Source organism: Balaenoptera ricei, chromosome 2, assembly GCF_028023285.1.
Source record: "Balaenoptera ricei isolate mBalRic1 chromosome 2, mBalRic1.hap2, whole genome shotgun sequence".
Taxonomy (NCBI): domain Eukaryota; kingdom Metazoa; phylum Chordata; class Mammalia; order Artiodactyla; family Balaenopteridae; genus Balaenoptera; species Balaenoptera ricei.
In genome coordinates this window covers 153,383,945-153,401,704 of record NC_082640.1, presented here as the reverse complement: position 1 = coordinate 153,401,704, position 17,760 = coordinate 153,383,945, and the positions used below count along the sequence as shown (strand labels likewise).

Below are 17,760 nucleotides of genomic sequence, written 5' to 3'. Positions count from 1 at the left end.
TTTCTTTGATTTATTTCACTTAACATAATGCCCTCAAGGTCCACCCTTGTTGTTGCAAATAGCAAGAATTCTTTCCTTTTTAAGGCTGAATAATATTCCATGTGTGTGTGTGTGTGTGTGTGTGTGTCTGTGTGTGTGTGTATACATGACACAACTACTTTATCCATTCATCCACTGGCAGAGATAAGTTCTTTCCATGTCTCGGCTATTGTAAATAATGCTGCTATGAATAAGGGATGTAGATATCTTTTCAACATAGTGTTTTTGTTTCCTTTGGATATATTCCCAGAAGTAGCATTGTTGAGTAGTATGGAAGTTCTATTTTTAATTTTTTCAGAAACCTCCATACTGTTTTCCCTGTTGCCTGCATCAAATTACAATTCCATCAACAGTGAATGAGGGTTCCCTTTTCTTCCCATCCTTGCCAGCATTTGTTATCCCTTGTCTTTTTGATGAAAGCCATTTTGACAGGCATGAGGCGATATCTCATTATGATTTTGATTTGCATTTCCCTTATGATTAGTGATGTTGAGTGCCTTTTTCATGTATCTGTTGGTCATTCGTATACCTTCTTTGGAAAAATACCTATTCAGGTCTTTTTATATTGGATTTTTAATTTATTTATTTTTGCTATTGAGTTGTATGAGCTTTTTATATACTTTTAATATTAACTCCTTAACAAGTATTCAGTTTGCAGATATTTTTTTCCCATTCTATAAGGTTGTCTTTTCATTTTGTTAATAGTTTCTTTCACTATGCAGAAGCTTTTTAGTTTGATGTAGTCCCACTTGCTTACTTTTTATTTTGTTGCCTGTCCTGTAGGTGTAATATCCACAATATCATCGACAAAATCCATGTAAAGCAGCAGTCCCCTACCTTTTTGGCACCAGGGACTGGTTTTGTGGAAGACAATATTTCCATGGACCGGGGTGGCGGGGGAGGATGGTTCGGGCGGTAATGCAAGTGATGGGAAGCATGGTTCAGGTGGTAATGTGAGTGATGGGGAGCAATGGGGAGCAGCAGAAGAAGCTTCGCTCATTCATCTGCTGCTCATCTCCTGCTGTGCGGCCCAGTTCCTAACAGGCTGCAGATTGGTACCGGGCTATGGCCCGGGGGTTGGGGACAACTGATGTAAAGGAACTTTTTTCCTGTGTTTTCTTCTAGGAGTTTTATGGTTTCTGGTCTTACATTTAAGTATTTTAAGTCATTTCCAGTTAATTTTTGTGAGTGGTGTAAGACAGGTGTCTATTTTCCTTCTTTTATTTTATTTTAAATATTTATTTATTTGGTTGCACTGGGTCTTAGTTGTGGCAGGTGGTCTCCTTAGTTGCAGCTCATTGATTCCTTAGTTGTGGCAGGTGGGTTCCTTAGTTGCGGCTTGAGGTCTCCTCAGTTGCAGCTCGCTGGTTCCTTAGTTTTGGCATGTGGACTCCTTAGTTACGGCAGACAGCCTCCTTAGTTGTGGCATGCGAACTCTTAGTTGCAGCACGCATGTGGGATCTAGTTCCCTGACCAGGGATCAAACCTGGACACCCTGCATTGGGAGCTCGGAGTCTTAAACACTGTGCCACCAGAGAAGTCCCTAGTTTCCTTCTTTTAAATGTGAATATCCAATTTCCCCAGCACCATCTATGGAACAGTCTTTTCTCCATTGAGTATCCTTTGCTCCCTTGTCAAATATCAGTTGGCTGTATATGCATGGATTTATTTCTGGGCTCTTGATTCTGTTCCATTGGTCTTTGTGTCTGTTTTTATGCCAGAACTATACTATTTGATTATTATAGTTTTATAATATAGCTTAAAATCAGGAAGTGTGATGGCTCCCATTTTGTTCTCCTTTCTCAGGATAGCTTTGGCTATTCTGGGTCTTTCATGATTCCATAAAAATTTTAGGATTTTTGTTTTCCACTTCTGTGAAAAATGCCATTGGAATGTTTTTTTTTTACATAAATTTATTTATTTATTTATTTTACTTTTGGGTACACTGAGCCTTTGTTGCCGCACGCGGGCTTCCTCTAGTTGCGGTGAGCAGGGGCTACTCTTCGCTGCAGTGTGTGGGCTTCTCATTGCGGTGGCTTCTCTTGTTGTGGAGCACGGACTCTAGGCACATGGGCTTCAGTAGTTGCGGCATGCATGCTCAGTAGTTGTGGCTCACAGGCTCTAGAATGCAGGCTCAGTAGTTATGGTGCACGGGCTTAGTTACTTAGTTGCTCCATGGCATGTGGAATCTTCCTGGACCAGGGCTTGAACCCGTGTCCCCTGCATTGGCAGGTGGATTCTCAACCGCTACACCACCAGGGAAACCTGCCATTGGGATCTTGATAGGAATAGTCTACTGTCTATAGATGGCTTTGGGTAGTATGAACATTTTTAACAATATTAATTTTTCCAATCTATGAACAAAGGATACTTGTCCATTTATGTGTGTCTTCTTTGACTTCTTTCATCAATGTCTTATAGTTTTCAGTGTAGAGATCTTTCACCTCCTTGCTTAAATTTATTCTTAACTATTTTATTCTTTTTGAAGCTACTATAAATGGGATCATTTTATTTCTTTTTCAGAAAATTGACTGTTAGTTCAGATAAGCTACTGAATTTTTGTATGTCAATTTTGTATTCCGCAACTTTACTGAATTCATTGATCACTTCTGTTTTTTGGTGGAGTCTTTAGGATTTTCTCTATTTATTTTATAATCATGTCACCTGCAAATAGAGACTACTTTGTTTCTTCTTTTCCAATTCTGATGCTTTTTATTTCTTTTTCTTGCCTGATTGCTCTGTCTAGGACTTCTAGTAATACGTTAAGTAGGGATGACGAAAAGTGAGCACCCTTGTCTTATACCTGATCTTAGAGGAAAAGCTTTCAACTTTTCACCATTATGATGTTAGCTGTGAGCTTATCATATATGGCCTTTATTATGCTGAGGTACGTTCCTTCTATACCTATAAATTTGTTAAGAGTTTTTTTTTATCATGAACAAATGTTGAGTTTTGTCAAATGCTTTTTCTGTGTCTACCGAGATGATCATATGATTTTTTTCTTTCACTCTATTAATGTGATGCACTCCATTTATTTATTTGCATATATTGAGCTGTCCTTGTATCCCAGGGGTAAATCTTACTTGATCATAGTGAATGATCTTTTTAATGTACTGCTAAATTCAGTTTGCTAGTATTTTATTGAGAATTTTTGTATCTATATTCATTAGAGATATTGGCCTGTAGTTTTCTTTTCTTGTGGTATCTTTTTCTGGCTTTGATATCAGGGTAATGCTGGCCTTATGAGTTTGGGAGTGTTTCCTCCTCTTCAATTTTTGGCAAGAGTTTGAGAAAGATCAGTGTTAATTCTTTAAATATTTGGTAAAATTAACCAGTGATGCCATCTGTTCTTGGCTTTTTTTTTTTGTTGGGAGATTTTTGATTATTGATTCAATCTCCTTACTAGTATTTGGTCTCTTCAGATCTTCTATTTCTTCCGGATTCAGTCTTGATAGATTGTATGCTTCTAAGAGTTTTTCCATTTCTTCTAGGTTGTCCAGTTTGTTGACATATAGTTGTTCTTGGCTTAATTTTGGACACTTTTGGCTCCTGGCTGAAAAAAGAACTACAAACTCTGATCATAATCCTTCTCACATTTGTGTAGCAGGGTTCAGATGTGAGACCTCCACAGTCCTAAATGTTGCTATATAGCTGCTGTCTCATTCAGTAGTTCAATAAATGACCATCCAACAACAACAAACGCAGGCAAACTGACACTTACGAAGGTTGAAAAAACTTTCCTAGATAGTTGATGTACTACTGTGATTCCTTAAGTAAGGGTGAAAGTCTAGATTGATTGATTGATCACATCCTTAGCTGTTAATGGTCTATCTTTCAGCTTAGGCTGATCACAAGGGGAATTCTTCATACCTGAAACCATCTGTAAGTGCACAGCTTACTGTCTTCATTAGCATAACATTACTATTCCATTGTCTTTATCAGCATAACTTTACTATTCCAGAAGATTCTTCCTTGGAAGATAAAAGTTATAAATAACTTTATTGCTCATTCCAGAAGCTTCTTAAATAGAAAGTACCAACAAACGGTTTATACACCAAGACTCAGAAATCCTTGCCTTGCCATGTCTGTGATTTCTAAATGATTATATCACGATCCTTATTTAATTCTAATCAAGCCCACATTAAAAGAACTGCTTTAAATCAAATTTCAAAACCTCATCAATATCCTGACTTTGCCGTTCCCTTTCTGAGACTCTGAGACTAAGACTTTGTTGAAGTGGCACTCTTCCTTACCAGAGTAAGAATAAACTCAGATTTTTATCAACAGGTTGTTTTAATATTGGTCAAAAAGTTCATTTGGTTTTTTTCTGTAAGATGGCTCTAGTAGTGCTTGCCTTTAACTTCATTTGAAACAATTTTGTTAGATTGTATTGTGACAGCTACAATATCAGCGTGCACTAAAAAAAAACCGCATCAAAATTGGTGAATTTTTGTGTAGCCATTTTAATATTGAAGATGGAAGAAAAAAAGCAACATTTTCGGCATATTATGCTTTATTATTTCAAGAAAGGTAAAAACGCAACTGAAACCCAAAAAAAGATTTGTGCAGTGTATGGAGAAGGTGCTGTGACTGATTGAACGTGTCAAAAGTGGTTTGCGAAGTTTTGTGCTGGAGATTTCTCACTGGACGATGCTCCATGGTCGGGTAGGCCAGCTGAAGTTGATAGCGATCAAATCGAGATATTCACTGAGAACAATCATCATTATACTCCACGTGGGAGATAGCCGAAATACTCAAAATATCCAAATTAAGCACTGAAAATCATCTGCACAAGCTTGGTTATGTTAATCGCTTTGATGTTTGGGTTCCACATAAGTTAAGGGAAAAAATCTTCTTGACCGTATTTCCGCATGCAATTCTCTACTTAAACATAACGAAAACGGTCTGTTTTTTAAAACAAATTGTGACGGGCTATGAAAAGTGGATATTGTACAATAATGTGTAACGGAAGAGATCATGGGGCAAGCAAAATGAACCACCACCAACCACACCAAAGGCCAGTCTTCATCCAAAGAAGGTGATGTTGCGTATATGGTGAAATTGGAAGGGAGTCCTCTATTATGAGCTCCTTCCGGAAAACCAAATGATTAATTCCAACAATTACTGCTCCCAATTAGACCCACTGAAAGCAGCACTTGACGAAAAGCGTCTGGAATTAGTCAACAGAAAACGCATAATCTTCCATGAGGGTAACGCAAGACCACATGTTTCTTTGATGACCAGGAAAAAACTGTTACAGCTTGGCTGGGAAGTTCTGATTCATCTGCCATATTCACCAGACATTGCACCTTCAGATTTCCATCTATTTCGGTCTTTACAAAATTCTCTTAATGAAAAAAATTTCAATTCCCTAGAAGACTGTAAAAGGCACCTGGAACAGTTCTTTGCTCAAAAAGATAAAAAGTTTTGGGAAGACAGAATTATCACGTTGCCTGAAAAATGGCAGAAGGTAGTGGAACAAAACGGTGAATACATTGTTCAATAAAGTTCTTGGTGAAAATGAAAAATGTGTCTATTATTTTTACTTAAAAACCAAAGGAACTTTTTGGCCAATTCAATAGTTTTGAGGTGCTAAAGGAAAGTTACCTCTTGCTTGAACAAAGTTACCGAAGTTAACTCTTCCTTGGACAATTCTGAACAAGCTCTATTAAGTTCTAACTTTTTTCCTTTCTCTAGTATCTGCTGATTTTTGCTTTGATACATTTTTATATGTGCTAAAAAAGAAGTTGATCATAGTTTTCTTTTTATTAGCTACATTTTGGAAATGTTTTCCTTGAGGATAGTTAATTTTGTAAGTAAATGAAAAAATGATTAAAATAGAAGAAACTGTAGGGGGTATACAAGAAGGATTAGTCACCTTGCCTTGGGGGAACTCAGAGAAGCCATCACAGAGGAGATCACACTTGAACTGAGTATGGAAGGATAAGTAAGAGTTTTCTAGGAAAATAAGGGGAATGGATATTTTATGCTGTGAGGGAAAGGGTCCCAAGGAATAGAGGCAGGACATAGCACTGAGAAAATGGGGGAACTGCTAATAGGGTTTATATGACTGCAATATAGTACTACATGGCAAAGGAAGAAAAAAAATAAAAGATAGAAGTAGACTAAATAAGCAATGAGATTAAGAAGTTCAGAGGTAGAACAGCTCATGAAAAAGTCCTGGGTGTGGCTATGGGCATGAGTATGAGTTACTAAAGCAGCATTGAGAGAAACGACCTTAAACTTATAGAACTCACAGAACTAAGAGGCTACAATGTCGGATGGGCTCTCTACATGGATCTAAATGGCTATATGGACCATCTACATGATTATTTTATCCTAAGAAAAGGTGAATAGAAAAACCTGGACCATCATAAGGTCCATCCAAAGTGATTAACAACCAACAAGCCAGTAAGAGCATAAGCGAAATGAAAGCAGTTCTAACAGCACAAAGATCCATGATAGAGGTGAAAAAGGTTTCAAAGAAATCTGTTCTCAGTAAGAAATTTTTTTTGCTCCTAATTACCACAATCACTATCAGTGATCCATCATCATCTCAGGATCAACAATAAATGGAAATCATACAGTAATCATCAAAAATATCATTTTAAAATTTCATTTATTTCTATTGTTTTATTTTAGTAAATATTCAATCATCACTTCCTTGACTCTTAGTTTTCTCAACCTTAGGTCTTAAGAAGGGCTTATAGGACTTTACAGCTCCTATTATTGAAGCTCCTCCCTCAGATTCACATGTCTGTCAGATGTTATGAAAACTCACAAAAGTATACAAGTTAAACATGCCTGTTTGCATTTATTTTTATATAACTCTAATATGAAGGTCCTGGACAAACAACTGCAGTGTGCTTGCCTAATAACTCAAGGTTTTCAAGCTAAGGTAGCAGATTTACAACACAGAAATGGGAAAATCTTACATTAAAGAAAATAAAATGAAACAAAATTTTACCTATTTGAAGTTCTCCAGGTACTTTTAAAATTGTTAAATAATACAGACATTCTACTGGAAACAGAAATCATTCCATTTACTAAAACTCCCAGTGGTATAAGTAAGGACCCATTTCAGTATGGTCCTCCTGCACTTCTTCTCTTGATAATGATCAGGAAGAAGACAGGGTGATACCATTAATGTTAAGTGACAGAGAACAACATCTACAAAAGTAGCATTTATACAGCACTTTTCTCTTAGAATCCCAAAGCTTTCAAGGCACAACCTTTGATGTCACATCATTTCAGGGATACAGGTAAGGAAAAGCTATTTATATTTCCTTTTTATAAGATAGGAAAATGAATAATACACAAAGTCAAATGACTTCCATGCAAATGTTATTGGTGATAAAACAGAAAAATAAAATTAAGGTTTCTTCATCCTTGGTTTAGGGCACTATGTTCTGAAACATGCTGCCTGTGAAGATAACATCTTTTAGGAATTCATATTCACGAAATGATTATGATGTACCTTATTAGGAGTCCTTTTTTTCTTTTCTAGATTCATTTAGTAGATTTATATTACATTATTTTCAGTTAGTCTGCTTTCAAATAACTTTTTGGCAGTGGGGCAGTTAAAGAGGGTTCTCATCTTAGAGTCACAGAGGAGCTCATTACTACCCTAACCGGTAGTGCTGTCAAAGTTCTGATGTCAGAACTTGCAAAAACAATTGTGATAAGGGAAATATTCATTAATATATTGATACTGCTATTTTTAGAATGCAAAAGCTCTAAAATTCATATTCTTGACATAAACTTTCCTCATTGCTCTTCTTCAGTCTTTCACCAAAATGTCATTTTTAGCTTTCCTTCTTGTTGAGCCACAAGTTCTAACCCAGTAGTCCATCTGAAATAATGATATACTCACTGGCTCTGAGAATGTTCTCCTTGCTGCTGCACCTGGACTGGACCTGCAGAGAGAGCATAAACTCAGTAATTTAGGGCTCATAACAGAGATAGCCAGATATATATGCATATTTAATGGGCAAACTCCTGAGGTCTAGGAGCAAAGGCTTTATGTATCTCACATATAAAAACATGTTAATAAAAATATGTTACATTTATTCCATATATTTTTAATTTTTCCTTTTCTTACTTAAAGAAAGGACTGATTTCTAGAAAAAAAAAATTGGGGGCACAATATTGTAAATGGGACAAGGGTAAAACTAATGGCATGTTTAAATTGATGTGTATTGGAAATTAGTATATGGGAAAAAATTCAAGTTACCACATATTCAGTTGTGAATTCAGACGCTTAATATTAAAGACACTGTGCATATCTCTTGACTAAAATAATAATGCAATTCAAGTAATAAAGTTGTAATCAAATGTTCCTTGGTAGTCATTTTTAGTTACATATGTTAATGAAGGGAAAAGAGAAATCTTCATATACAATATTTACATGTGAGTCTAATAACCTTTGTTATTTACTGATTATAATTGATTATAATTATAATATTAGTTATGAAAGATGTTTCGATTGGAAATCAATGAAATTGAAGTCATTTATTTGCCAGTTCTTAAGTGTGTATATAGTTATCAATCAGAGACTCATGCTGATTCAAATATTTCAGGTCAAAGTGGAACATTCCTTTACATGTTGCAAAACTGATGAATTCAAGGGCCATGCTGGATGGCCTTGACACTTGTTGATTTCAGAATCAACTGTATTGAAACTCCACACCTCTTCTTCCCACTCCGCAGCAGCTTGCCCCAAATGGTATACATAGCAAATTAATTTCTATCGCTTAACACAGTCTACTATTGTAATGAAACAAATTATGAAAGTAATGTTGCAACTTAGGGTGGGTTATGGTTGTCCTTCCCTGAAAAAAACAATTGTTAATGTTTAAAGAAACAACAACAATAATAAAAAAAATCACAAACATACACACAAGAAACACACACACACACCAAAAAAAAAAAAAGAGGGGAAAAATAATTCCAGATGTTAAAGTTATTCTCTTTTGGCCCAGATTGTTTAATTAGTTTTAAATACACTAGAATGAAGAAGCTAACTGTAAGATAATATTCTTATATTCTTTACTCAAAGTTTTATTGGAGAACAATGCTGGACCAAATGGGAAAGAAATTAATGACTACTTAAAGAAAATAATACAGGAAGGAAGACACAAGAGCAAGGAAAAGAAAAAGAAGAGAGAGAGGTTTGGGGAGGGTAAATCTAGTAGACAGAAAAGAAAGTATGACAATATGTAAATGCAGAATGTTCTGCTATTTCTTATTGAAAATTCATACCAAGAGGGTAAGAATGACTAATGAACTTGCTGCAAAATAAACAAGCAAGTTGGCATACCATGGAATGATAACAAGTTTTAACTATATCACTATAGCCTTAAAGGAGAAAAGAAACAAACACTAATAGACAAATTAATAGACAAGCTTAATAAAGAGATAAACTACATTTTAAAAACGATTCAAAGAACACAAGAGATAGCTAAAAGAGTGAGAGAAAAATCTGGGAGAGAGAAGGAAAAGAAAGGGGAAAATGTTGAAGGACAAAAACAGAATTCAAAGAAGTCAAATGGAAGTCAAGAAAGTCTTCAACAAGATGTAGAAACAGAAGGAGCCAAACCCATAGCGCAAAGCAATGTTTGCGAATGGAAAGCAGCTCCTTTGATCAGTAATAGTTACTCTTAAGTCGTAGCCTCTATTCCTCCAGAGTTCATCTTTAAGCCCTTCCAATCTAGAGTGGAGCTAGTGTATGGATAGAAACAAGAGATTTACAATGAACAGAGCAGTTCAGATGAGTAGTTCAAATTGTCTCATCAAATGTTTCAACAGACTTATATAATGTCTAAATGGAAATGGAGGTGAAGTACTAGCTGGCTTTACCAAAAAAAGCAAACCAAATCAAAACCACAATAAAAAATACACTCTCTCCCTTTCTTAGGTGGCCTAAAAAATGAACAAAAATTAATTCATAGCATTAATTTTTTTTTAAAGTAGGTTTTTTTTGTTTTTTTTTAATTTACTTTTTAATTTATTTTTGGCTGCATTGGGTCTTTGTTGTTGTGAGGGTTCTTCTCTAGTTGCAGCGAGCAGGGGCTATTCTTCGTTGCGGTGTGCGGGCTTCTCATTGCAGTGGCTTCTCTTGTTGCAGAGCACAGGCTCTAGGCACGCGGGCTTCAGTAGTTCTGGCACATGGGCTCAGTAGTTGTGGCTCACAGGCTCTAGAGCGCAGACTCAGTAGTTGCGGCGCATGGGCTTAGCCGCTCCATGGCATGTGGGATCTTGCCGGACCAGGGCTCGAACCTGCGTCCCCTGGATTGGCAGGTGGATTCTTAACCACTGCGCCACCAGGGAAGTCCCTCATAGCATGAATTTAATAAAGAAACCCAAGTCTTGCTTTGTGGCACATCAGTTTAGAATGATATGTTTCAAACAGTTTTGGAAGAGAAATTTGGATGATGAGAAAAATTCAATATTCTGAATCTGTGAATCTAGGTTCAAAAATTGCCAGCATCAGTATAACCAATGTCTTCTCATTTACATTACATTGGCTATTTGACCCAGATTTGAGGGAAATCACTTTTAAAAATCAATGATTAAATGAACTTCTTTACTTTAGTGATTTTGAGTATACATTAAAAAATTGAGGAAATTAATTTAAAACATTTTAATACTTATGCATGCAGTGGATGCCCCTCTTTTCTGTACCATGAAACTGGTCATCATTATAATACTGACTTAATTTAATAAAATCCCAATATGAAGATTCTGCCTAGCTCACAAGGTAATGGGATTTACTTGAAAGAATAAAGTTGAGAAACAACTATTGTTCTCACAATATGGACTATAAAGAAGGTAACACAGGTCTGTTTCAAGTTTTATGATTTGTTGTTGTTTTTCTTCATCTTACCCAATTTGTCAGGGATTAAAAATGAAAAGTATGGTGTTGGATGATCTGTTACTTTATTCTACTGGATTATGTTATTTTACTAAGATAACATTTATAGTATTGACAATTAATTCCCCTTTCAACTGAAATCAAAGCTAAAATAATGTGTAGAAACAGTATATTAAAGTCAATAGAGGAAATAAAAAACACAAGAGACTTACTGAAAATGTAGGTATTCATTTACTAATCAAGCCTGCTTTCAGACATCAAATAATTCATTTAATTCATTTCAACATGTGTTTACATGTATAATATAACTTTTGCTGAAGATCACACTGTCCATTAAGACATCTTAAGCAATGAAACAGAAAAGAAAAGGAGGGAGAGCATGTAATAAACGGTAAGGAAAAAAAGTGAAAATGCTTTAAACAAAGCTGAGAAAACTTTAACAAACAACCACAATCTTTAGATACAGTTAGAGAAGTGACTTACCTTACTTATGCTTAGGTCTTAACAAGAATAGCACAGTGTTTAAAGTCAGCTCTTCATTATGGGAGGTACAATTGAAAGCCATAGGTTATAATAACATGAATTGCTACACAGAAATGAAGACTTTTTCAGCCCAACATGAAAAGCTAACTCTTATGGGAAAACATTTCAACTTATCTTTAATGCAACATGAAGAACATTTGAGGGTGTAAACATCAAAACACATGAATCTCACACCAATAAGAGAGAGACAGCCCAATCTCTCAGGAACACAGAAGATTTAATCTGTGACCATAATCTGTGACACATAAGGGAAGGCACATCACTCTAACATTGAAAGATGCATGCATAATGTGTAACCATCCACTGACAGTCCCCCACACCCAACCCCCATCCCACTTGTACACACAAAAGCCTACTAAGATACAGAGAAAGAATGTAGTGCCAAGCTGTTATGAAGAAAGCAGGACACACGGAAGCACAGCAGTGGTCATGTGATTTGAGAGGTGTTCTTCCCTTAAACCATCCCATCACCATGCTTATTTTAAAGAAGCCAGGAAAAGACCCCCTTCAATGCTGCAATAGCTACGAGCCCCCAGCTTGAAGCTAGTGTGTGGAATTTTGATCACCGTTCCCTGCGATGTCAGGGGCTCTCCAGTGGAAGCCAGATGTGTAACACCAGTTAGTGGGGTACAAATATGTGAATAACAAACATCTTTTCTCTTCTGCATTTCACAGAAGTGAGGGAGGAGAGAAACAAAATAAAACCCATGTCAAGAATAGGTTCATAACAATATAAAGATGTATAAATATTAAAATGGAGATTACATTTGATTGCAGGTTAACACAACTCAGGTTTCATAAAAACTGCCTCTATTTTGCTGCTCACTGGGTCAACTTGTATTCTTTTTCCTTGTAAATGCTTGGAATAAATCTATACAATATGGCTCATATTTAAAATTTCTGAGCGGTTGGTCAGATGGGGTCAAAGTCAAGAACAAAAGAAGTCATCTTCTTTGATGGCCATTAAGAAAGCCCTCTCTATTTTTAGCATGATTTTACTGGCTGGCAGTTACATTTTAAATTAAAAATTAAGCTTCTGTATATATGCTTACTTATATAATCTGAGAAACTATGCCAGTGGTTTGGTTTAAATTTTAATCTGTTTAAATTTTAAAAAGCAAATAACAAAAATGACTACCTATTTAGAAATTGTTAGTAAGCTCCCTATGTACTTTTCTTTACTGTCGATAAATCTTATTTTAACATGGGCTGTTCCAGTCAATAAGAGGGTTATATCAGCTTATTAGAAAAAATGTCAACTTTGGTTTCCTATTATTGATGACAGTAGTTAACTTTATTTGTTTTATTTTTTGTATGAGATGGGCTTTGATTCATGTGTGGCATGAATTTAGTTAGCAGATTTTTAATTGTTTAAAGCTCATTTACTTATATTACCATTTTCTCTCCCTCATCCCATTCTTAGCAGGCCAGAATATCTTGACCTTTACTTTAGCATGTCTTTATTATTTTAGGCTCTGGACCCTCCTTTAATCTTACTTTCTTCATCGGTAAAATAAAGACTGTTACGGGATCAAAGGAAATAATATATGTATCAGTGATTTTAAGCTATACAGACGGAAACAAATGTCAGTGGTTGTTATGATCAGTGGAGCCACTGACAGCTGTGAAACATTCTGAATTATACACCCTCCTCATTATAGCTTTCTCATCAGCTCAAAATGGAGGCAAATTCTTATTTTTGATGGAAAGAAAAAAAATCCATGTACAGTTATATGTTTTTCTCAATAGGGATTGACCAAAACTTTATGGAAATGTCATAGCCATATGGCCATATGTACTGGTAGGAATGAAAGCCATATAATCTAAGGCATGGAGCAAAGTCTGAACTAGCTCCTCTAGCATATTTCTTGTACTCCTGAGCTTTTAGACCTTAGACAAGCTATCTCCTCTTTCTAGAATACTCTGTTGCTTATTTTCTGATCCAAATACTACTTGTCCTTTAAGATACAGCTTAAATTGTATTTGGGGCAAAAAATATTCCCCAAGTTCCTCAACCAGAAGTAATCTCTTCTTTCCCTGAACTCTTTTAACAGCCTTACTGAGAAACAATTTACTTACTATAAAATTCACATATTTTAAGTACACATTTGATAGCTTTTAATAGATTTATATGTCTGTACAACCATCACCACAATCTAGTTTTAGGTATACCTAAATTCTTAAAGCCTCTTAACTGAACTTCTACTTTAAGAGTTCTCATAGTTACTCACATTTCAGTTATCAATGTAGGTTCCCAAATATATTGTTTATTTTTGGAGCGAGAGGACCATGACTTTAATTCTCTTTATATTTCTAACTAAGTCAAATACAGTGCTTTGTATAAACATTTGCCAAATCTGAATGTCTGTTTATTTTTGTAGTAATTATAGTTTTTTTCAATCTCAGCAGATTCAAATTTATTATTTATAGTATAAGTATGATCATAGCTATTCCTGTACTATCTTAAAATGTTTTTTATTTATTTGGACCGGGTAATATTAAGAGATACAATATGAAAAGTATGTGGATTATAGCAAAGAAACATCTGAATACCCTACAGAATGATTATCAGAATTTGGAAAACAAATTACTATTAATACTGTTTAAGGTTAATCAAATAGTGACATTTGGAGTCCAATAAAGGTTATTCTATACCATAGGTTTTAGGTCAGGTTAAGAAGACTTCTTATTCTCTGAGAGAACAGAACGTCCTGTATCTCATAGGTCAGGTCACTTGAATGGCAGAGATATTTGATGTATCATGGCCCTTTCGACTTTAATTTCTCTACCTTATTAAACTTATTTAAGAGTAATCTGTCTCTGAAAGAACAAATTTCATTGAATACCATTAACTCATAAAAGTAAAACTTAAGAGAATAGAGAAAAAGGACCTCATTGGCATTTACTCAGATTACTTGCCTCTTTAGCCTACCTTGAAAGAGAAGGAAAGAAAGGATTGATTTAAACAACATTAAGCCAACAACTCTACAATCTTAGACTCTTAAATTCTATTTCTTTCTCTTCTCACTTCTTATTGCAAAAATGGAGACTTGGTCTAGAAAAGCTCTGTTCCATAGTTCTATTCATTCATCACTTTATCTGGATAAATTAGGATATAAGTATTTGGCTCATCTGAGCCCGATGACCATTTATTTGTGTTTAATTTGTGTTTATGATATCACAATACATATGTGACTGAACTCAAGAGTTTTATTTATAACGTGAAAGGCAGCATGATAAAGGAAAGTCCTTTGGAGTCCAGTGGTATGGTTTCTGATACTGGTTTTTCCTTTTCTGATCTTTAGAACCTTAGACATGACATTCAACATCTTGGAGTTTTAATTTCCTTATCCATAAAGTGAGGAAAATTAAGTAGGATAATGTATGTAAAAGTAAAAACTATTGTAAATGAAAAAGAGCAATACAAATCTAAGTCATTATTATTATCCTTACGTACATTTTAAGTCACCTACATTTTATATACGTAGAATCTGAGGCACAATGAGAATAAAGAATTTGCTCCAGATCATGCCATAAATCAGGGACAAATAGAAGACTATAATTGCCAATTTCTAGACTAAAGCTTCAAAAAAGGCTGAGTTAAGGTGTGAGGTTACCGCTGCAAGGGTTAATCTAATTCTGTGTTGTATGATTTTAGTCAAGTTATCTCACTTCCATGGGACTTAGTTTCTTTATCTGCAAAATGAGGATGTTTTCGGGGGTTTCAACTGAGGTTGATGGACCCCTTGAGAGAACCTGTGGATAAAAGTGAGGGGTCCATTTACTGTGATGGAGAAAAATATTATCATTTTTATATTCACCAACCTAATTAAATTTTACTATTTTCTTTCATTATGAGCTTAGGTGACAAATTATAGTAATATTAGCAGAATCTATTGCCTCAAATTATTATGGATATTTAAAAATATTGTGTATGTTCATCAGGATTTCAAATTAATGACTTGCTGCTAAATTTTGTTATTTGATGTGTTTTTAAAAAGGCAGTATTATTATATCATAATTTGTAATAGATATTTTGCTAATGATTTCAATTTAGTTTTTTTTGTAATCCTATGTATTTTATTTTATATATATCTAAACTATTTTTCTGAAAAAGCGTCTGTAGGCTTTGTCAGATTCCCAAATGGGTCTATGGGGGCAAAAAGGTTAAAAAAAACTCTGAACTAGGTAACTTTTAAGCTTCCTTTTATCTCTAGGATTTTGTTGCTGTAAGAAATCTTTAACACCTCCATCTGCTGCCCTTTATCAAACCACATATAAAAGAAGTCCTTCTCTTTTTGAGAAAATTATATATTGGTCACTGAATTAAGCAATTGCCCATTTAATAGACAGACCATCTCAGAAACAAAAAAGATATATGGCTTTTAAAAAGTTATAAAGACCTCAGACTTAAAAAAAAAAATTCTGCTTTACTTGTTCTTTTCCCATTGGATTAGATAATTAAATGGAATAATCATTTAACAGTCATCACATTTCAAACTCTCTAACCAAAGGTGAACTTACACACACACACACACACACACACACACACACACACGTGTGTGGATAAATGTGTATCATTAATTAATATTCTTTGAACTCAGTCATACCTTGATCACAGGTAGAGAGCAACAGTGCTGTTATCTAAGTACAACATAAATCTTTGCAGGCACACAGACAATATTTATAAGCAACATAATTTTACAAATCTTTTCCAGAGGGCCATTCTTAAATGTTTTCCCATCGCCATTTGAATTACTACTGTCTTAAATTCCACTTAGCTTTCCTAAGTCCTAGGTAAATGTGAAGAATTTCTCTTTTTTCAGTATTAACCTCTTCTAAAAGAAGCTGAACTATGGCAGGTTACACAGCTGGTGAAGTGAATAATTACCATTAAAAATGAAAAGCCTATTTATGCTGCTTTATAGGTAACATGGTGAGTTCCTTATTCTCAAAGAGAATACTATAATATGTAGAACATATCTAAGAATAGAACTGATCACACCATGACTCAAGGGAATATAATTTGAACATCAATGGTGAATATTCTTAATGTATTTCCTATTTAAAGCTTTAATTCTAAATTGAGTCACTCTCAATGAACTCCAAAAAATTTGTTAAGTCCTAGGTTGGTCTTCCCTTGGTACCAACAATATTTGTGAGTTGATTTTTGTTCTGAGAATTTTAATGTTGATCATGATAAACATGAGGAAAATACAACTACCTAATTATATATATATAAATTATATATATATAACAAACCTAAATAAAATATTTTTTGACTAGTAGGGATTTTCAATTATTGATGACACAATTTCTCAATCTTCAGATGAATAACCGATTATTTTAAAGAGAAATTTATATTCATTCTAGAGAAGAGAAAGCAAGGATTGTTACTGGTTTTAGATCACACAGTAAAGTAGTAATGGAACTCAGCCCTCTTGACTTCTAAATCCATTTCTCTGTACACTAGTAGATGACCTTATCTCTCTAACCTACCAATGGCAATCACTGCATGCCTAATTAGACCTTGAATTTTCATTGACTTTTTGCTCCTGACTATTTCTCTTAGCAATGAAAACCATTTAGAATAGGTATGTGAAAGCAGGAGTGAAGAAAAACTGATATAATGGAAGGCAGTTTGGGGAGTAGCACTCTGGAGCCAAACTGGATTTCAATCTTGACTCTATCATTATTAGTTGTTGAAACTGGGTAAGTCATAATCTCTCTGTGTCTTTGTTTTCTTATGTATAAAATGAGAATAATACCAATAACTACCTCATAGGGTTGTTGTGAAGAAAATGAGATAATATATAAAAAGTGTTTGCTTAGATGAATATCTGGCCCAGAGTGAACAGTGTATGAGTATTAACTAATACTATGTTTGCTGTTGTTATCAATACTATTACCATTCTTCTGTTTGGATGATACTCTAGATCTGTAATAAAGAATGTTGTCTAATTTCTTCCACGATTTTGACAGCTCTCATAAATAAGATCAAGTAAGATTAGTTTAGATAAGTATTTGAATAGAAAGTTAAAAAAAAACTGATAAATCTTATGAAATAAAGCCTAATAGATAGTCAATAATACAAAAACCTGAATTATTGAGCACTTGTAATTATTATCATTTTCTGACATTTTTAGAAGAAAATCACCTTCATTTTCATTAAATATGAGTTTTGAAATGCTGAGTTTTTAACTAGATTTAATATTCTCCTTGGTTTTCCTTGAGTGGTAGCAGAAATGCCACCCCAAAATGTGGCTCTTTGGCATAAAGATTATTTTGAGAAAGAGCAGACATAA

The 17,760-nt window shown here is 34.6% G+C and overlaps 1 protein-coding gene across 4 annotated transcripts in view; it reads right to left on the bottom strand.

The window, feature by feature from the left end:
- GPHN (gephyrin) overlaps nucleotides 1-17,760 on the bottom strand; it is a 626,292-nt gene that overhangs the window by 175,683 nt on the left and 432,849 nt on the right. For all 4 annotated transcript variants that reach the window (XM_059914468.1, XM_059914469.1, XM_059914466.1 and 1 more), the window contains one exon: nucleotides 7,913-7,955. In XM_059914468.1, coding sequence (XP_059770451.1) covers nucleotides 7,913-7,955 — 43 coding nt within the window. The remainder of the gene's footprint in view (nucleotides 1-7,912; nucleotides 7,956-17,760) is intronic.